At 39.5% G+C, this 21,847-nt stretch overlaps 1 protein-coding gene across 4 annotated transcripts in view; it reads left to right on the plus strand.

Moving 5' to 3' along the window:
* Nucleotides 1–2,351: 2,351 nt before the first annotated feature.
* Nucleotides 2,352–21,847, plus strand: part of RPGR (retinitis pigmentosa GTPase regulator) — a 60,396-nt gene continuing 40,900 nt past the window's right edge. For 2 of the 4 annotated variants that reach the window (XM_037376938.1, XM_037376941.1), the window contains exons 1-6: nucleotides 2,353–2,514; nucleotides 4,594–4,719; nucleotides 11,269–11,361; nucleotides 14,992–15,054; nucleotides 16,619–16,777; nucleotides 18,196–18,345. In XM_037376938.1, coding sequence (XP_037232835.1) covers nucleotides 2,439–2,514; nucleotides 4,594–4,719; nucleotides 11,269–11,361; nucleotides 14,992–15,054; nucleotides 16,619–16,777; nucleotides 18,196–18,345 — 667 coding nt within the window. In that variant the 5' untranslated portion in view covers nucleotides 2,353–2,438. Of the gene's footprint in view, nucleotides 2,515–4,593; nucleotides 4,720–11,268; nucleotides 11,362–14,991; nucleotides 15,055–16,618; nucleotides 16,778–18,195; nucleotides 18,346–21,847 lie in introns of all 4 variants that reach the window. The other 2 variants (XM_037376939.1, XM_037376940.1) reach the window with 2 other exon arrangements.

Raw genomic sequence — 21,847 nt, forward strand, 5'->3', positions numbered from 1 at the left:
TCAGTTCCCTTGTAAGCTCCTGTGAGTGAGCAGTAATGACAAGTGCGGGAGGAGAGTCAGACTGGTGTCAACATTGCTGTTGGTGCATTGCACTTCTCTTACATGTGGGATGACAGCAGCATCTCTCAACATGAGCCCCTGGAGCCACCCCCTGTTCCTGCTAGCTGCCACCAGAGCCAGGTCTCAATGTGCTACCATGTGAAAAACTGACTTCGTCTCAACACCATAAAATGCTTCAATGTTGAAATCAGGATTTAATTGGTTTGGCGTATTCCAGGGCTTGATATTGAAAATGAAATAATGGTAGTACATGGGTTGAGACATTCTGGTGAAGAAAGAATAATGTAGTGCAAGAGAAAAGTAGACTAGGATAAAGGAATGATACTGATATAGTAATCTAATATGAACATAAGGCCTCTTACCCCTCTGAGCTGGCAGGAAACTGACCCTTGATACCTCCTTTCTTGAGGGGAAGCAGGAGTCAGAGTAGGGAAAGGCAAGAAAAGCATTTATAGAGCAGTGGCTGTGGGGTGGTACACCAAGAGTGCCTATGCTGCTTCCTTTCAACCTGAAAGAAACACCTTGCGAGGTGAATGTACTTTTACAGCTCATTTGCTCCCTGGCCTCCTGCACTGAAAAAGGGTTCCTTTCTTTTGTAGAGTCGGGCTTCAGAAGCTGGGGTACCTCTGAGGAGGAGCAGCTTCCAACCTGCTGCACCCTGCCATGCCTACAGCTCTATCTTCCAGTGATACACCTGCTTGGACACCTGGGACAACGTGGCATAATAGGATACCTGCCAGCATGACTTCTGCTTCACCTGCATGCAGTGGTCAACCAAAACCAGAATGAAATGCTCACTCTACAAACAGCCTTTCCCATCCATCCTGCACTCAGTGGTGGCCAATGAAGACTTCACAGAGTTCAGTGTCCAGCCACTCGTAGCCACTGCTGGTAACTGTCCTTTCCATGTCATTAAGGAATGATATTCAAAGACCTCCTTACCAGGTCAGCCATCCTACCAGCAGAGATACATTTGTCCCACTTTGAGAGGTGGCTAGCATCTCCTCCAACCGCATGTTGATCCTCAAACTGAATCCCACAGCCATAGAAACCAAAACCCTGCTGCAGACACCTTCTTCCCATGAATCTTCCTAACCATTTTGTAACCCATTTGTATTCTTGGCAACCACAGTATCTGGCAACTACAATTTCAGGCATCACTTCATGGAACAATGTTTGTTCAGTTTTATTTTGAACAGCTTTTGCTGGATATCCCCTTGCTCCAGGCTTATGAGAAGCAGTTAGGGCAGAAAGCATCAGAGGGATCTTTGGGTTCAAAGAGATTAAATCCCTGTCTAATGTGGGGTCAAAAATCACAAACACTTTCTGTTCCTTTTTGAAAACATGGCCAGTCTTCTTTGTGTGTACTTACATGGATACCTCATCTTATGCACCGACAACTGTATTGATTAAATTCTGCATAAAACAAGGCTTAAATAGGTTCTCCAGGCTGCCAGTTGCAGCCTCTATTGCAGTACATCATCCTGAAAGCAAGACCTTTTTTCTTTTGGCAAAGGGTGACCTGGCATACCTGAAACACACAGGAACAGCAAGAAAAATGAAATCCATAAATGACCATAGATTTTTGGCAGGGGGGAAACGCTCCACTGGGAGTTTGGGACTGCACATTGCATATGGTTAAAAAGCTACAAGCCCCTGGGCATATTCCACTGGGGTCTGCACAGTCAACATCACCTAAATGTCCCCGGCTGCGTGGATGTCTTCTCGTGCATCGGATCAGAAGACTTTACACGGACATCCTGGTGAAACCGAGACCATCAGAGGACACTGGTCTTTCAGGATAGCAAAATCCCCGTGGTGACAAAATAGAAGTTCCCGAGTTACGTTCTGTTTTACCCGGCTGAGGCAGGGCAGCCCCTCCAATCCCTCGGCAAACCGAGCAGAGGTACCGGAGCCCGGCTGGGCGAAGCGGGGAGCTGAGGGCAGAGCCCCCGTGCGAGATGGCTGCTTCGGGGGCCGGAGGCAGGGCCAGCCTGCGGAGGAGGGAGCCAGAAACGATGCCCACGGCAGGGACGGTGCCAGGAAAGCAAAGCCCTGCTGGAGACGAGACTCACAAAGGGCCATCAAGGGAGGGGATTCTTCCCTCCTTTCAGCACCGTGAGCCCCCACCTGGAGCGCTGCAGCCGGTTTGCGCTCCCCGCGCCCGAGGAGGCACAACGGATGCCGCGCCAGCTCGGGGGAACTTTAAGATGGCGGTGCCCGCCCCGCCGCCAGCCGCCAGGGGGCGCTCCCCCGGCCCCGCCAGCCCCCAGGCCGGGCCTGCTCCCGGCGCCCGGCCCCAGCCGCTGCGCCGCTCTCTATGGCCGTTGCCCGTGGCACGGCCTCTGTTTACTTCCGGCAGCCCGGCGCCGCTGTGCATGGGGCGCGGGGGCGGCTGCCCGTCGCCAGCTGCCATGGTCGAGCCCGCCGAGGAGGACGAGCTGCCGGTGCCCGGTGAGTGATGCCGGCCCCTCACAAGGGACGGAGCTGCGAGCCAGGTGGGGGCGGCCCTTGTCCGCCCGTGGGCGTCCCTGCCCGCTTTCCCCACCGCTGAGCGCCATCACCGCCGGCCGCCTCCCGCTGCGCTTGGCGGCCGCCCCCGGCTGCCCCCGGCCCGCCAGTGCGGCGCGGCCCCGGGCTGCGCCCCCCCGCCGGTGCCTTCCGGTGCCGGGGAGAGTGACGTCCGCTGACGTCAGAGATTAGACGGGGGCAGCCTTGCTGCCGTCACCGGCATGGCGTCGCGGAGCCGTGTTAGGCAGGCAGGGTTTTTTCAGTGCACAAACGAGTTTCGGTCCGTGGTTTCACCTACGGCAATGTTTAAAGGTTTTCTCAGGGCCGAGACAGCAAAACCTCCTGTACATTCGGTGGGATTTAATTTTCTGGGTTGGTAGGGTTTAATTTACAAATTTTAAGTTTTGAGGGTTTAGGTTTTAGTTGTGAAATGGCTGAGGTGGGAAGGACGTGTGTGAATTAAATTGTCTGCTTTTCGTATACATTGAATTAGGAATCCTTTTCATGGTGATGCTTCTGAAAGAAAAAGAGAAGAACCCGTGTGCTCTGTGTGGGCGCGAGTGCAGAGGGCACCGCAGCCCTGTTCAAATGGGCAGCGTGGCTGGCCGGCTGGAGAAAAAATAAAGCGTTTTCAGATGCCTTTTAGCGTGGCTGTGGATGTAGATGTGTCTACATGAAATGAGGAAAAATCACCTTTTCTTTAAAAGGCTTGAATTGGTCTGCAAAAGGGTTGTTTTTAATAAAATACTGAAAGTGACACACGTCTGGGGGGGTAGTAAATACAATTTTACACGTGTCTGCTGAACCTGATGCATAAAGTGACTTCATTTGCAAATATGAGAAACTTTTGCATTAAAGAACCATTTCAAAATGAATAGCAAATTTACAGTCTGAGAGAGCTTTGAGTTTTGGAGCTGAGATGCAAATTACTGATTGTTTTCGTTGAAAGTAAATCCACAAAGATGTTTCAATGCTACTGTCATATGTAAGTTTATAGAAGCAGTCTAGTGTTACTGTGCGTGTTTGTGTTATCATAGTTTACATGTTACAAAAAGTCTGCAGGGAAGAGGCAAGGGTTTTTTCCCTTTGTTTTCCAAAAAATAGTTCTATGCTTAAAGCACAGGCTTTAACATTTTAAAATAGAAAGTCTAAGTGTGCTTTGTCACATTGTCTGCGTGGCTTTTGGCAAATTATTTAACTTGTAAGTTCATTTATTTTCCTGTAGAATTAATGTTTTCTGTGTCAAGCCACATGCTTACCCAAAAGTGGAATGAATAGTTAGCATTCTGCGTTGTTTTAAAACAACCCTGCTGACTTTCGAAAGTGGGAAGAATGGAGAAAAGTAGACAGATTGGAAGTGCAGAATAAATGTCTTGACTTTATTTTGGCGTGTTTTCATTTGGGTTTTTTAGATCGTGTCATATGATCAAAGATAGTTTTGAAGGCTCAGAGTTTTGATTTTAGGTGGCCATTTTTAGAGCACATATCTTCTCAGATGGCTGAGGAAGAGTGGTCAGTTTGGAGCCTGTCATCTCTTTACAGTGTGTTGTCTGTCTCTAATCCAATTTGGAAAACCTGTTTGAATTCAAGTGCAAACATAAGTGAGAACTCTGTCTCAACCTGTTTTCAGGATGAGCTTCTCGTTTTACTTTCTGGGGGCAGTTATTCAGAGTTCTTTATTCTTTCTTTTACACACCTAGTCATTCATGTTCGAGGATAGTGATAAAGGACATTAATGTACTTTAAAATAAATTATTGTATCCTCAGAACACAGTACGTCAGCAACAATACCTATTCTATTAAGACATTCGTGGAGGCTAAGAAGAATCAGGAGGACTAAAATGGGAGCCTGAAAATGACATAGTCTTGGTGAAACAGAATGGAAGAAAATGCTTCAGCCATTTTTAAAAAAAAGAGAAAGGAAACTAAAATGTGCACTGAATTAATAGGAAAGGACTATTTCAAAATATATGAGGCAAAATTTGTTTTTACTAAAATTGACGTTATCTTTTTGTGTTTTAGAATCAGGTGCTGTTTTCACATTTGGAAAAAGCAAATTTGCAGAAGATGTTCCCAGCAAGTTCTGGTTCAAAAATGACAAGCCTGTGCTTATATCATGTGGAGATGAACATACTGCTATTGTTACAGGTCAGTATTGGAAATAGACTTAAAATTGGAAATAGAGATAAAAGGTTATATTTTTGAACAGCTTGGAAAATTGTGATTCTTACGTGAATCTTACTGAGCTAATATATCAGATGAGGACTGTTCTGTGGGAACTGTTAGATGGCTTTGAAGTTAGTGTGAGGTCAATTAAAGTTTTCACAAGAACCGTTTTTAATGAATTTGTAACAACTGAATGTATCTCACAGGACTTAAATGACTTTGTTCAGTCTGAATGTTTCTTGTGTGAATCTGACAGTGTTTAGTAAGCAATCTTAAATATAGAGGTTTGTATTGTGGAAGTAAACAGTACCTGTTGAACACAGTCAACAAGTTCACTAGGAATCTGCCTGAAACAATAGATAACACTGTATCTCTGAAATGAAGATTTGTATTACTGTTAACTGCCAATTGAAAATAAGCCTTGAAAAAGCAACTCAAAAAACTTAAGAAAATCTTACTTAAATCGGAAATAAACTGCAGAAGCGTTCAAAGAAGCTCAGATGCAATACAGTGAGCAGTATTAATGTTTATTTTCATTTCTTGGAAATGATGGAAACAATACTCATTGAAGAGTTTGTTCTATTTATTTTACATGGAAGGGACTACTGTTTTGTTGATAAGCATGTGTTGACAAACAACTGCTGATGGATAACAAGACTTTGGTATGACATTTATATGTATATTTTCAGGAAAATATTATTATTTTTTAATATATTAATTTCTCATGAATTCCCAACTGGTCATTACTCATTAAGTAATGTCTTGAGGGTTTCTTACTATGTCCGCAGGCAAAGTTTGAGATGCTGGATTTTTAGAACAAACTATTCCAGGCATGATAAAAAAAAAAAGTATAGATTTCATGGGCTGTGGAACATCTTGAGGGAAATTATACAATTAATTTTTCAAGCCTAACTTCACAGAAGATGAATTATCCATGAATAGTTTATTTTGAACAAAACTTGACACTTTTTCTTGGATTGAACCAGTTCTATTAAATTGCCTGTTGCATAAAATTAATCAGAATGTAACCTGGGGCACTGTGAAATTTCCCTTTTGAAATTTTCTTGGTATATCCTTTCACATGCCCACACCCAGTTCAGAATAACGGTGGTATCGTTCTCAGTTTAGACAAGTCAATTTCAATTGCCTCCTTGAGATCCCCCAGCATGTGCCTGTGCCAGCACTGTTTTCCCATGTCACTGCAACAGTGGCCATGTAGATAAAGCTTTTGAAGAAACTGACTTGCGTAGGTTTGCATGCAGCATCATTTCTATAGCATCTCCCCTTCTCCATGTTACTTTAATATGTGTAGCACGTTTCAAAAATGTCTTTGTAGTTGGCCTTTGTGTTGTAGTGTGCAGATAGGATACCAGGGAAACTTCTAGATAATCAGATCTTTATTTTCTCAAAGCTTTTGAGGAGAAGGAACTGTAGAAGCATGACTACAAAATTTCTTTGGTACCAAAAGGTTTTTTGAGACGTGGTAAAGTAGTGGCAAAAGCAAGGGTACAGTACTGATCAACAACAAGCAAATGTAGAGAAACTGCAAGAGTCATACAAAAAAGTGAAGAAGGGAAACAGAAAACCTTTGTGCCTCATTTGTGCTTCACACCTGTGCATGCCCGTGTGCACCTCACATTTCTGCTGTTAGATGGAGTTGGATGATACACTGGAATTACAGCCCTTGGTGAATGGCATTGAACTGCAGTAACACCTTGGATAAACACTGCAGAAGTGCGTGCCGATAATGAGTTTACTGAGAAGGGTACAGACCTTGTGGGAAACCAGGAGCTTCTTGAAATCCACATGAACCTGACCTGGAAGATATAAAAGACAAACATCACTGAGGAATGAAATGGATCTCAAGCAGGTGTGTGTTAATGCATGCTTCATTTTATTTTCAGTCTTTATTTACAGGTTACAAAATTCCTCCCTCCCTTTTTTTTCCACCCCCTGGAAGAGATAGTTGGACCTATGTATGTAGGGGACAGTGGGAATATGAGGTAAATTCAAATCTAATAGAAATGTATCAGTTTCACACTGACATGTCTCAACAATCATAAGTAAAACAGTCACCCAAACTGATACAAAACATGCCTTAAAGCTGGTTTTGGGCAGGAGACAGCTACATCTAGCACTGCATCTTGACTGAATGCAAATGAAGATGATGTACAGAAACTAATACTAAGCATTCAAACAAAATATTCAGGAATTTTCAGATATTTCATCTTAACAGCATCAATATTCCCATATGACTTCTAGGAAGAAAAGTGTAAAGTAAATACAAAACACTGTTCTTTGGCTTTCTAGGTCAGGAATTGGAGTCCAAAGCCTTATTTACATACTGTGTCTGTATGTTGGAATAGAGAGGACCAGTGATAGTTACTTGCTGGCTTTGGGTTGGTTTTGCTGAACTAATTGGAGAAGCATTTTCCTTCTCCAGTTTTGGAGTTTGGGAATTAAAATTGTGTTTCTTTATTTATTTACTCTGTACTATTAGCACGATCTCTATTAAAATGTTCAAGTAGATTGTTTTTTTTAAGCAGTTGTCTTCTTTAGTTCTTTAATGTGGTCATGAGCAGTATCTCTTCCAGCATCACTTGTAATATGTTTAATAATGCTTCTTGCCCCATTTCTGTGGGGTTTTTTTGTTTGTTTTGTTTTTTCCCAAGAATGTTGAAAGTCCACTCCATGTATCTGATATAACTGCAGGCTTTGGAAAGCAATTTATTCATCCTGTTGGGAGCTGGTGTGAAGTGATGTTGCGCGTGTTTTTAAGAGTCCCCTCCCAATACATTTCTATTAATTTTCTTTTCTACAAACCTCTTGAAGTTAACAGTTGTCTTATTGTTTATTTGCCTTGACTAGAGTATCTTAGGCAGCTTGCCCATATTTGATCAAAGAGACTGATCCTGTTCACAAGGAGGGGAAATGGTGATGATGAAAAGACATTTCCTGAACTCGGAGCTCTGGAGAGAATTGAAGCCCCCAGTGCAAAAGGGTAGAAGGAAAGAAAGAAATATCAAATGTAAAAGTAGGAGTGAAAAGAGGTGCATATGGAACCACAAGATTAGTATGCTCATAATTTCAGGTTTTGTAAGGCATAAGCATTCAACAATGTGTACCAAAGAGACCCTGGAATCTCTCCAGGTCTTTGGACACCAGATTCCTTCTACTCTTTCTGCTTACCAGCAGGCCATCAGAACATGGCAAAGTATCTTTTCCATCAACTGAAAGAGGAAAATGAGGAAAATTTGTACGTGTTTATGTTGATCTTTTGTTCTGTAGGAGTAAGCAACATACTGCGCTGTTTTTGTTTTTGTGATGCTAAATGTCCTAAGCGTGACTGTTCTTACTTCTCAATAAAGCTTTTGAGAATATCGTGACTTGCCTAACAAAACTGATGTCATTCCCATTTATGAGAAATGCATTTTAATTGTATATGAATTTTAAATGAACTGTTGACATAGTTTATTCACAAAATAGCACAAATTAAAACAAAACAAAACATGGTGCCGGGTGTATGATACTCTGTCCAAAATACTACCTTTTACATTTTCTTCAGATATAGCTTCTCAATAGAATATTGTAATAAATGCTCAAAGTCTTTACATTGTCTCCCCATTTTATTTTCCTCCCACACTAATATCATTTAGAAAGCAAGGTGTGTGGGGGTGTGTGTGGGTGTGTGTGTGTGTGTGTAAAACATACCTTTAAACATAGGTGATAGGAATACTTGGCTTCCTGCTATTATCATGAAGCATGTTGAGGATTTCAAATCTTACTTCCCAGCTGCTGAATGAATGCCTTTAATAGTGCTTTATGAGTCAGGGGAGCATGTGATAGATGGGGTTCCCAGGAATTACAGTTGTGATGGCAGCTGCTCATATAAGAAATGTCCTAGTTAGGAGACACTCTTCCTGAAGTCTCTCAAAACCTGTTGCTAAAGAGGTAAGCATCTTGTGACTTCCCTAATAGCCCCAAACTCGTGTCGGTGAAATATTTGGTGCTAAGCCAACACCTGCATACTTTGGAGAAATGTTCCAGTCTTGCATCAGGATGAAGGTGGAGACAGGTGTTGAAAGTATGTTCTCATCACCAAAACAGTCCAAGTAGTCCCTTTCTTTATATCCTGTTGCTTCTCTTCTGCTGCCCAGAGTCATAATCTTTCTCTTATGGATCTATTTTCTGCCATTCCATTCCATTCCATATAGCAGATGGCCACAATCTCTGTAAGCACCAAAGTAGAAGCAAAAAAACCCCAGCAATTTGTGCTTGCAAAGTTTTCAAATACAATCCTTGCCTATTTGTGTGCTGTTGAATTAGTTCTCACTTCAATGCATCTGTGGTGATGACTGGAGGTATCTCGGTATACAATTATAAAAAACGGGCATGCAAAATTCTGTTGTGTTTCCTGGCCAGTTAGATTGCATCATGTCTGTCCCAAAACCTGATTTCCTGTACAGACCCAGAAATATTGCTTCATTACAGGCATTTATTTAGGTTCCTCTGTAGTGCCTGTTAGTTTTCATTCACTGTCTGAATTTCCTGGTTCCCAGTTTTCTTACATTCTGTTACACTGCTAAGTGTTGGAAGCCTGAAATTATAAAAGGCTGTCACTCAGTTGTAAAAGAATGTAAAAGAAGTTCCTCTTGTCTGTTAAGTTCGTTGACTTACAAAGCAATCCCTGAGGATTTAAAGACTGGTATAAGAAACAGCAGATTATAGGATGAAAAGCATGACCTGTTGGGATTTTGAATGGATAAAAGAGAATGTGCTTAAGTGGAATTATGGCAGTTTGGCATCATGTTGCCACAGGAGTACTACTGTCTTACAAAGGCAGTTAAAAAGTATAAACCAAGGATATAAGGAAGCATATACCAATCTAGGATGCCATTTGCTAATAAAAATTATTTCTGTTAAGGTGTGTGTTGCTCTCAGTGACAGACAGCTCTGCGTGTGTTTTGACATGATTGCATTAGCAAAATTGGGATGGTGACATAAATGCTATTAGTAAAACACCACGAGAGTAGACTTGACCTCAGACTTTCTTCCCTTCTAACTTTCTTGGAAAGACATAATATTGATGCATAGGCTTGTGCAAAAAATTGTCAAATCTAACAATTAGATTGGGACTTTAGAACCAGTTATTGCTAGATGTTGATGGTTTGCTGGTTTTTTTTAAAACAAAAAAAATATTGCAGTCACAAGGTCATTATATTTAAGAAAATCAACGGATTTTTTAACAGAGTATTTTTGTTATATTTTAAACATTTCAATATCATGTTTTGTATTCTTTGTAAATCACATTCAGAACCTTCACTGGGAACTTATGCTACTGAAGTGCAAACAGCCGTAATATTTTGGCGTTATTATGTGGAATTGCTGTTATGTGTTGGGATCATGTGATAATTGTTGATGGCTAGGGTGACAGAGTTTATTACATAACAGCCCTGTGGTGGACTTTGATTCACAAAGCGCTGCAGGCCTTCTTCTAAAGTAAACAAACTCCTTTTTAACAGTTGTAAAAGGTTTGGTTTTTCTAAAAAATCAGTTTCTGTTTTTTCACAAAGATTTCTGTTGGAACGAGGATTTTATCTTTGGTTATGAACTTCACAGCTTTGCAAAAGGTAATAGTTTAAAAAGTGAAATTAAATTAATTCATCTTAAGGTATTGTCAGTAGTCAGTGTGGCTATCTAATTTGCATGCCTGATAACAAAAGTTTTCATCTGTTCATACACCATCCTCTTAAAAGAACACTGGTTATTTGGAATTACAATTCATTGTTTGTATTGGTCAAACCTGCAAGTTCGATGACACGTCATACCAGTTTCTGAAATACGGTTCTAGCATTGCTCTTGTTGACTATTTGTAATCTGATGTTTGCATTTAGGTTTGTAAAACTCCCTGGCTGCATGTTGGTTTTATGCATTCCTCCTTTATATGCAGAGTAACACATTAATACAGTTTGAGAACACATTTGAAAATTTATCAGTAACTGTGTTCTGTAGAAGTGCAGATTTGTAAATCATTTTAAGACATTTAGCAGTAAAAGAAATAGCCCCCCCCCCCAACAGTAAAATAAACTGAATATGACAAATTTGTGTTTGTATTCATAATACAGCTGCATTCCTGGTTTTGGGGTAAAAGATGTGGGTGCTCAGTTAAATGTGCTATTGTTTTATAAGTGGGCCTATAGATACTGTGGTTTCTGAACTGCAGCGTCTGTCCAAGAGTACAGCATTTTATTTTCTGAAGAGCATTTTATCTGTGCTGTAATTAAAGGAGGGGATGTTCTGCTTTTTGTCCCTTCTTCTGGCTAGGGATTTCTTACTTAATGCAGTTACGACTTTTGTACTGAAAAATCACAAGGACATTCATTATTGTTTACACTTAAGTATTGAATTGCCTAATCTTAAACCTTATGTTAAAAGGAAGTAATATGTAGCACAGTGTATGAATGACCATCTTGCCTTGAATGAGATATTCAAACACTTGTATGGATACTGACTGTGCATTTTTTTTTTCAGGGAATGGTAAACTGTACATGTTTGGCAGTAACAACTGGGGCCAGTTAGGATTAGGATCAAAGAACACTGTCAACAAACCAACATGTGTTAAAGGTTTGTTTAATTTTTCTTTTCTTTTTTTTGTCTTTCTGAAAGGCAACCCTTATGAAAAGGTATTTTATAGGATGCAGTTCCAAAATAACTGATTCAGCCTTGTATACTCATCATGTGCAGCATATTACTGCATAAGCTCATAGAAGCGGCTTAAAAGGATCCCTGACTTGATTTTCCACCAGCTCCAGATTCTGGGTCCTTTTTGCGTCTGAATACATAGAGTCCTCTCTTTTTTGAGGGCTCTCATTCTATGTAATATTTGCCTTTTCTGACAAACCACATCTTCATTGTGACTGCAAAGACGTTAATCAGATTCTTCGTCTCTGCAGTGTTGTCTGTGTGTTCCAACAGCATTGTGTAACCTTTTTATCACGTTTGTCTTAGCACCTTTATAAATGAAAAAATCTATCAGGAGCTTTCTGCAAGTACTACTAAATTTTTAGAAACTTAAAGAAGTGCCCGAGGGGCATAAATGTTAATATATTTGTATGAAGCAGTAAAGTAAATGCCCATATTCTTTCCTGTGTTGTAAAATGTGTTTTCATTGCACATCTTGATCTTTCCTAGCCAGTTGTATCTTGTCAAGCAAAACTAGAGTGATACATTTTCCCTGTCTCCTTCCTTATGTCCAGTCAGAGCTATCCAAATAACACATTTCTTTTCACCATTGAATGTTTATCCTCATGCTTTCTGCCAGCAGATTGATTTGTTAGCTTATTGTTAAAAACAAATTATCCTGCTTGTTCAAACTTTTTTCTTCCTGATTTAGCTTATTCTACTGTCCTTTATCTGTTCCTCTCTATTTCACTTCAGAGGGAGAATGCAGCTACTCTCAGGTTCACAGCTTCTGTCAGCCATGTAGGGGATTGATTCTTACTTTGGCTTAAATGGGCTGGGTGTCAAGTTTTGTTTTTACTGTCAATTTGCAATGGAGAATAAAAGATGTAGAGAAGATGACAGCAATTGCAACTAGACCTGGCATCCATTGACAAAAGTCACAAGAGGGTTATCTTTCTTCCCTTGGAAGCAGGCAGCAGGAGAAAATCCTGGAGCTTTTCTCACTAGTTTTCTGTCATCACGTGGCTTTGGGAATGGGGTTGCAAGGACAGATTTCAGTTTCTGCTTGGGGCCAAACAGTTGTGGCTCCATATTTTCTGAGAAAATATCTTTGGGAACTAAACTAATTTCATTAGTCTTTAGTCATGAAAAATTGCCAGCAACGTTGTAAGTATAGCATGGCTCATCAAATACAATTGATTAGCCTAAGTGGGAGGAAGGTGATGGAGCACAGGCTTCTGAAGAGCTGGTTAAGATCATCACTGAAGCTAGGAGGCAGAGTTTTGGGATATAAAGCAGCAAGTTAAAATTGTAGGAAGAAGGCAACATTGGGAGTGTTCCAGCCTGGTGGTAGTGGTAGGTGTTGAATAGGATAGGCAGGAACCTGAGTCTGCACAATTGATGATTGTATCTGTGTGACAGACCAGAGACAGTTCATGCTTAAGTAAGCAGATTTATGCGGTGACTTGGAAGATCGGAGAAGGGACTTTAATCTGAATGTTATGGAGCTGATAGAAGTTGATTTGGAAGGACTGAAAAGGGTTTGTGAGAGAGATGATAGTTGTTGGCTTTGTCATGGACTAGTGCAGTAGAAAAGCAATTAAAGATATGTAAAAATAGTGTTGTTTTAGGAGGATTGTATAGGGCACATGGACATGGCTGAGGGAAGATAAATTGTTGGCAACAGTCATAGAATCATAGAACTGGTTAGGTTGGAAAAGAACTTTAAGATCATTGAGTCTAACCGTTAACCCAGAACTGCCAAGTCCACCACTAAACCATGTCCCTCAGCACCACATATACAGGTCTTTTAAATACCTCCAGGGGTGGTGGCTCCACCACTTCCTTGGGCAGCCTGTTCTAATGCTTGACAAGACTTCCAGTGAAAAAATTTTTCCTAATATCCAATCTAAATCTCTCCTGGTACAACTTGAGGTATTTTCTTCAAGTCCTGTTCCTTACTACTGGGTAGAAGAGACCAACCCCCACATCACTACAACCTCTTTTCAGGTATGTGTAGAGAGTAATAAGGTTCTCCCTGAGCCTCGTTTTCTCCAGGCTAAGCAATCCCAGTTCCCTCAGCTGCTTCTCATAAGACTTGTGCTCCAGACCCTTCACCAGCTTCACTGCCCTTCTCTGGGCACACTAAAGCACCTCAATGTCATTTTTTTGTAGTGAGGGGCCCAAAACTCAGTCACTGGGGAGAGGATGGAAAAGTTGATCCTTTGTTTCTGAAATGTAGTGTACCTGCCATGGGAGAAAGGCACCTCTGTATTCCCTTTCCCACCAAAATAACTCTTATTACGCTTGCCTGCATTCCCAGTTGTCATGGTTTAACCCCAGCTGGCGACTAAGCACCACACAGTCACTTTTCCACTCCCCCCTCACCCACAGAGATGGGGAGGAGAATCAGATAGGAATGTAAAACTCAAGGGTTGAGATAAGAACAATTTAATAATTGAAAAAATAAACCAAACCCAATAATAACAATAGCAGTTGTAATGAAAAGGAGGGAGAAGGGGAAAGGAATGAAATCCAAAGGGAAGGGAGGAAAGAAAACAAGTGATGCACAATACAGTTGCTCACCACCCACTGACTGATGCCCAGACAGTCCCCGAGAAGCAGTTGGCAGGCCCTGGCCAACCCCCCAGTTTATATACCGAGCATGATGTCCCATGGTGTGCAATACCTCTTTGGCTAGTTCAGGTCAGCTGCCCTGGCTGTGTCTCCTCCCAGTTGCTTGTGCCTTGCTGGCAAGGCCTGAGAAACTAAAAAGTCCTTGACTTAGTATAAACTTTACCTAGCAACAACTAACAACATCCGTGTCCTATCTGCATTGTTCTTACACCAAAGCCAAAACAGCACTGCACCAGCTACTAACAAGAAAATTAACTGCCCCAGCAGAAACCAGGACACCAGCCTTTCACAGTGGCCAAACTGCAGAGAAATAGGTGCAGTGGGTGGGTGGTAATTGAGCTGGAATTGAGACAGGATGGTATATGCAAAAATTTTAGGCACTAGTCCAGATAGGATTGTTCTTAGCAATTGAATTTAGTGATCAATAAGAGGGCAGTGCAGAGCAAAAGTCTAGCAAAAAAGGTAGCTGTGCTTAATGAAGGAATGTAGGGATGATCAGACAAAAGAACAGTAAGACTGGAAGATTTGAGGTAGTGAGGAAACACATAAAAGGGAAATAAGAATAATGCTGTTAATGAAAACTGAAGACAGCTTTAAGCATGCATTTTGTCTTGCAATGCAACATACTCTTTGAGGCATGTCCCATAAGTGGTAAATTTTGGGGAATGTGGCACTGGGATGAAGTGGCTATCATCAAGTTAACCTGAGTGTCAGCTGTAAGTTTTTAAGGTCTCTATCTGTTTTCTTGTCTTGGGGGAATCCTGATTTATGAAGTCACGTGCTGGGTTCAAATGGGCAGCAAATCTTGTAGTCATTCTGTTGGTAAAAATATGAAAAAAAAATCAGAGCTCCCTCTAGAGCATAGAATATTTTGTTGTTGAACCAGCTATCAGCTTGTGTATAACTTCTCCCTCCCCCTTTGGCTTTAATTCATAGCTTTAAAACCAGAAAAAACAAAACTTGCTGTTTGTGGAAGAAACCACACTTTAGTTTACACAGGTATGTAACACATATTATATACATATTAAATAAAGACGGATTTCTTCCTTTGCTTTCATGCAAAATTACATTAGGAACCCCAGGAGGAAAGAAGGAAAAATAAACAAAAATGGTACTGCTAAAACTTGGGGGTTTGATATCCAGTTCTTTGAATGCTTGATTTATTCTGAGCCAATACATTTATAGAATAATGTTATATAAGTGTTTGCTAGCAACAGACAGATGAAAAAATTTCTTGCTGGCATTTGAGGTGTGGTTAACAATTAAAGCCCTGTAAAGGTATATTAGTATTTTTTACATATCTGTACTTGAATTTAACTGTGACAAGTAATTTATCTTTAGTAGTATAAAGTTATATATTTGAGTAAATATAGTAGAACTGAGTATTTTCAGGACTTCAAATTTTGTTGCATTTTGGTTAGCCAAGATAGTCTGCTATTTCAATGACAAGTTGCTTTATTAAGCTATAAATAAATAAACTATAAATTTAAACAAAAAATTATTTTTTTAGAGAGACAGTATTCAGAGAATTGATGCAAATTCTTGTCATACTTCTAAAATTTATGTAATGGAATAGCCATCTTTGTGGTTGCAATCCGTTAGCTTGCAGCAATGTTATAAAGAGAATTGTTTGATTATTAGGAGGTTTATACATGTGGAGACCCTGAACACTGTAAATAAGATTATCAGAATAAAGCAGAACATTTTAATAACAATTGAGTATGCAAGACTGCACAGGGTAAATATTAGTCACTTCCAGCGTACACGCTGACTAGATAATTTGTGGCCATTTATATGGGAAGGACCATTTATAGAGTGTATGTCAGTTGCTTATCACATTTGTGTCTGGATTTGTGTTATTAATGGGCCTTATCTTTCTCATCATAGATGAGCACTTTAGATGTGAAACATACTAAAATTAAAAATATAAATCTTAAAGTTCTCTTAAGTCAGATATCAATCAACAGCTTTAACTTCAATTTTAAGATTCTAAAACAAAATAAAGACCTAGTTAATTAAATCAAAAGTAATTTAAATATTAAAATGAATAAACTATTTCTAATAAAAACCTAAGCAAAAATATATTTCATTCACAGTATCAAAACTATCAAGTTATGTATCTCTCTAATTTATGGACTAATAGGACTCCAGCTTTCTTATCTGTGACAGCATGCACCATTTTCCTTCTGCTTTATCTTAAAATTATACATTATTTGCGGAAGAAGCTGCTTCCAGCTGCCAGGGCTACTAGTAGTCATTTTCTCGGAACTCTTGCAGAACTTCAAATTGTATTTACTTTTTGGATCAGTCTCCAGAATGGTGGGAGACACAGACAGCCTAGGTTACATAGAAGGCCTTTAGAAAGTTCTGATCAAGCCTCCGTGCAAGCTACAACAGAAACTGCTAATGTCAGCTTGAGGATATTTCAGGGCAGTAGACCCCAGCTTTTCTGTAATATTTTTTGTGTTGAAAATTAAATGACTTGCTTTAGTTTCTCTGTTTTTTTTTTACCACGATGATAATGTCTTCATTCTGTGTATTACATGTGCTTTTCTGTATGCAGAAAAAGGAAATGTGTACGCTGCTGGAGGTAACAGTGAAGGTCAGTTGGGATTGGGTGACACAGAGGAAAGGACCACATTTCACTTAATTAGTTTTTTTACCAACCAGCACAAGATCAAACAGCTAGCAGCTGGATCATACACCTCAGCAGCTGTAACTGGTAAGAGCAACCACTAATATAAGCCATTTATGTGTGTCCAGCCTGGTGTTCCAGGGAAACATGTATTCCAGCATTCTGTCTGCTTATGTTGGTGCGTTTTCTGTGCCTCCCTGTCGTCCTTCCCTAGTAACCATAGACATTTGCCTATATCAACGCAATCTGGTAAAGGGTGGCAGTCTCATTGATTTCTGACAAATTTTGTGGAAGTAAACCTTTTACGTGAGCAATGGCCTGCAATGGGAGCTCAACCTGTTTTAGGGTTAGCAGGAATCCTTACGAAGGAGAGACAGTGTGAGTGCCCTCAAAATGGGAAGAATCTTCAGTTCATTTCCAAGAGAAGCCAACTACAAAACATGAATCTTATGAAAACTGACTTCCCTAATTCCACTTCTTACTGCAGCTGTTCTGGTCTACTGGTATAGGCTACACAGCTGTGTCATCAGTAATTCTGGGATGGACCTAACCTATGACCTATCTTTCTGGTGGCAGAATTACACAATTGCAACATGTTGAAGTCAGTTATAATACTTTGAGCCATTGAATGAGTGGTCCTTTATTACCCTATAATGTAATTTCTCTAGTTTTGCTATAAAGCAGCTGTTTCTGTACATGTTTAGGATAAGTTACTGAGGCTGTCATTTCAGAATGTGACAGAACACATAAGAGTGTATGAGAGATGCTAGCCTGCTCATTTGGTTTGTATTTTTTTGTGACAATTACTAACATTCTCCTGAGATTTATTTAGTTTCCAGAAGCATCTCAGTAGCACTATAGATGGTACATTTTTTTATTCACAACTTATTTCCCACCATTAAGAAATATGCAGGGAAAAGACTTCATCTCTTTCGGAAAAACAGATTTTTCATGTTGTTTGTTACTGCTGCAATTGGTCTTTGTGTCAACAGAGGCTGGTCTTAATAAACCTGGAGCAGCTATTGTGATAGTTTAAGGAAAACAAAATGAAGCTGGGCAATATAATTACCTGTGAAGAGGACTGAAAGATAAGACTGGATGAAGCAGGATGTGTACCGAAGTCAGAACAGAGAATAAGTTTGGAAGAATGAGAAAGTGGTGCCTTCCTACTAGAAATAAGATGTCTTAAATTCACGATGGTATTTGCATGCTGACCTTCGGCAGCTGAATTGTCGTATACGCTTGATCTTCCTCTTTCTGAAAGATTTTTTTTACATAGTACATAGTACTTTTCCCCTAGCTATTCATGGTCTTAACACCAGTTGATGACTGTGTGCTCTGTGTCACTTTTGAAAAGCTTAAGCAATACCCTCTTACTTCAGACCTGAGATCATGACATTTAGTAGTGTCATACACAAGAGTTTATGAAATGGTCTTAAATGGGTACTATAACTGGTTATTAGTTTTGGTTTTAAATCTGTTAACTGTCTGTGTCTTCATTTTAGAGGATGGGCAGCTTTTTGTGTGGGGTGACAATTCGGAAGGTCAGATTGGCTTGGCTGATGAAGCCTGTGTCAGTGTCCCTTGTCAAGTGGATGTTGGAAAACCTGTTTCCTCTATATCCTGTGGGTATTATCACTCTGCCTTGATAACAGGTAAGAAAATGGCGATAGTGGTTAGTGGATACAAGTCAGTGGTTCTCAGATTGTTGCCTTTGTAAAGGTAGTTAATGAGGCATTCATTACTTTTGAAACTAGATATGCCATAGCTGTTAAAAGCTGCCATGTGGCAGAATGTCACCTGTGTAGTTTTGTATTACATTGGGAGATTTTACCAGAGACAGGGTCTCTAAAACGTGTTCCTAATTGATTTATTTGGGAAACTTGTATGTAATCTTGTATTATGTAAAATGTATTATGTAAAAATGTATTATTGTTTATTATTGATGAGCTGACAGTACTGTGAGAAAAAACTGCAGTTAATTTTTGGCATTTGCACATTGTTGTGCATATTAGAAAGAATGACTGTCTTATCACACTTATGTTTATGGAGGTTGTGACAGATTTGGATTAATACTGTGGTTTCAATAATCCAACTTTTCTTTCATTTTTTTGTGATGTTCAAATAATCATCTTCATCTCTTCTAGAAATATAAATATTGAAGAGACTTACTGTGTTTTGTGGAAAAACTGATTTCATTTGTTAGTGGTGTGAGATTGTTGTCAAAGTTTGATGTTCTGTCTTAAATTTTAAGTTTTAAAGTCAAATAAATGGGCAGTATACAATATAAGGAGAAGCATATGCTAAAGTGAGCTGGTCTCTGATCTCCAAACCAACCCACCTCCGTGTTGCTTTCCACCTCTCTCTTCCCAGCTATCTATTGGTTTCCAAAGTGGTGATGCCACTCATTTATTATTAATGCCTGTATGGGTGAATTTATCAGTCAATATTGATGGTATTACACATGGACAGCCATGAATTCCTCTCAGCCATATAGATTTACATTATTAAGCTTTACAGTTTAGTCCCCTCAGAGTAATTACAGATTTCAAAGAATCAGTAGTTTTGACTGTAAAGCCTTTAATGGGTACCCAGGAACTATTCCATCAGATACTTTTCTCAGGTTACTTGATAAATGTTACTTTTCCACATATGATATCTATATAGCTCTCTGAGAACATGCTGTTAACAGAATGAGAGCTTCCTGTGGTGGAAATTATTTATGTGTTATGCTGGTAGTGTGCAACTCTTATTACAGATGCTTTATTACAGTAAATGAATGAAGTGCCTCTGACTGATCAGGAGCTCAGTGCTTGTTAGGAAATCTACAGCTTCCTGAACTTGAAATAAAAAAAATAATAATTAAGTCTTACTTCAAGGATATAGTAAGAAGATGTGTATTTCTGCCTTAGAGCCAAGAGCTAAACCTCTGACAAGACTGCAGTGAGGTGTGACAAAACCTTTGTTAGAAGAAGGGTTGAGGACAAGCATCTAAGAGCAAGGAGAAAACAGTGTGTACCAAGTGCCCTAAGGAAGTGCAAACTTTTAGTGGAGGGGGATGAGAAAAAGGATTAGGGTAGCAGCTGGGTAAGAAGAATGGAGTCTAAAATATTAATAGGAAGATGAACTGGTTATCACCTGTGACAATGAGGAGTTGTCGAACCTGTTACTGTTTAAAGAGGCCTGGTTGTGAGTGGAAAATCTTGGTTTTCAGCCTTAGTATGTGCAAATCCTGCACAAACCGGGCTTCAGTCTCACTGGAACTGCTGACATGCAGATGGCCACTTCTGTGGTGAAAGGTTGTGGGTTTTTTAAAATTATTTTCTTTTGGGCCCTTGCTGACAGTTTTATTTGACTGATATTTTAACTACCATAGACATTTAGTGTTGGATATCCAGTTACTTTTACTGAATTCATTTTCTGTTGCGCTAGTGCCAGTGTATATCCAGACAGTGTTTAAAAACAAAGCTTACTCATTTAATATAAGTGTACCATAGTCATACATAATTTTAGCCATGAAATTAGCTCTTAAATTACAATGTGGAAATTCTGCAGACTGAGTCTGTTTAAGTACAAATGTAGTTACCTTATTTTTCTTACAGCATAGTTAGGAAGGAAGTCAAGTCACTATGCTGTTGCTTAAAACTTTTTTTTCTTTTGAATTTTTGCTTTTTTTTCTTTAAAAAAGGTGATTATTTCAGTAGTATTAGGATTCTTTTTTCACTTATGGAAAACGCTTGTAGGACTTGCTAGACTGACTTAGAACAGTGGTTGACATTGTCAGTATTCTGCCTCTGAGGGGTGGCAGAATATAGCAAACTGGATAATTATGATGTATTTGGAATATTCATATTAAAAGGGTTGGGTTTAATTTCCCCTGAATTGCCAGTTAGTCACTGAGTTGTGCCTTGAAGTATGTTTAAAAGTTGCCTAGCATGGGGAGTTTTCCATGTATTTTTATTGTATGGTTTTATCTTGTATACTAGAATTTGGAGTGATTAGTGTTATTTTTAATATATACTTTTGGAAGTAATATCTGGAAAAGAAGGTGGTTCTGTATTTCCACAAATGAATTCTGAACTGTTCAGGTGAGTGTGTAACCTGTAGTAATTCCCTCAACATCTATGAAGTATACCAGAGGAACTTTCTTAGTTTGTGGATGCTGTTATTATGGAAGAAACACTGTTAATACAAAGCTTTCAACACCTGTAACTTCTCAGTTATTAGAATACTACAGAATTGCTACATTTTGACTTTTTAAACATCAAGTAATACCCTGTCTTTAAAAATAAAATGTAGTTGCAGGATGTAGGACTTGATACATGTTGTTGGGCTGAACTCATAAGCATGGCACTAAATGTTTCCCTTTCTTATTATATTTATGTTTCACACAAGCTGTATACTGGCTAAGCAAATTGTTAGGATCACAGGCATACTGGGTTAAAACTAGGAGGTGGTTAATGGACACTGGAATACATAGTGTGGTCACAGAGTGCCCTCTCCAGGGCAGGATGTTCATTAATAAGAGACTATTGAGAAAAAAAGTGGTGAAGTATGTATTCCAGCTCTTTTTTTAAAAAAAAAACACCTAAAGTTGTTATTTCTTTGAAACAGCTGGTTTTAAAAAGATTTTTTAGTAGGCATTTGTCTTTCAGGTGTTTAACGACTGTAAAGCCAAGTGCAGTGTCAATAAGAAGTAGAGTGGAATCCTGATGTAAACCTTTAGTAGATAAAAGCATGTTTTATGGAAATTGTACGTTATTCAATCCTGCATTTGTACTTCAGTCCTACAACCCTACCCACACCCCCGACGGTTCTCTTACCTAGTAGCTCCAAAAAGGTGATTTATCATCTTTCTTACTTTTCCTTTTTAGAATGCCTTCCTTGCAGATGGTAATTTAACTGCTAAATGTGTCAGTCACCTGTATTCTACGGTGTACATGTGGCTGCACTGACACCAAAAGTAGTTGTAGAATAGAAGATCAGAATATAACCTGAATTATTTTTCACAAAAAACACTTCTGAAATTTAGACTAGGCATAAACACAGGCAGTGGCTAGCTCATTTCCGTATGCAAATTAGGAAGCTGGTCTGGTTACTCACGTACTGTTTAAATGAAGGTTTACTCCTTTTTCCTCTCACTTTGGATTCTTCCAA

Source organism: Falco rusticolus, chromosome 2 (genome assembly GCF_015220075.1).
Source record: "Falco rusticolus isolate bFalRus1 chromosome 2, bFalRus1.pri, whole genome shotgun sequence".
Lineage (NCBI taxonomy): Eukaryota > Metazoa > Chordata > Aves > Falconiformes > Falconidae > Falco > Falco rusticolus.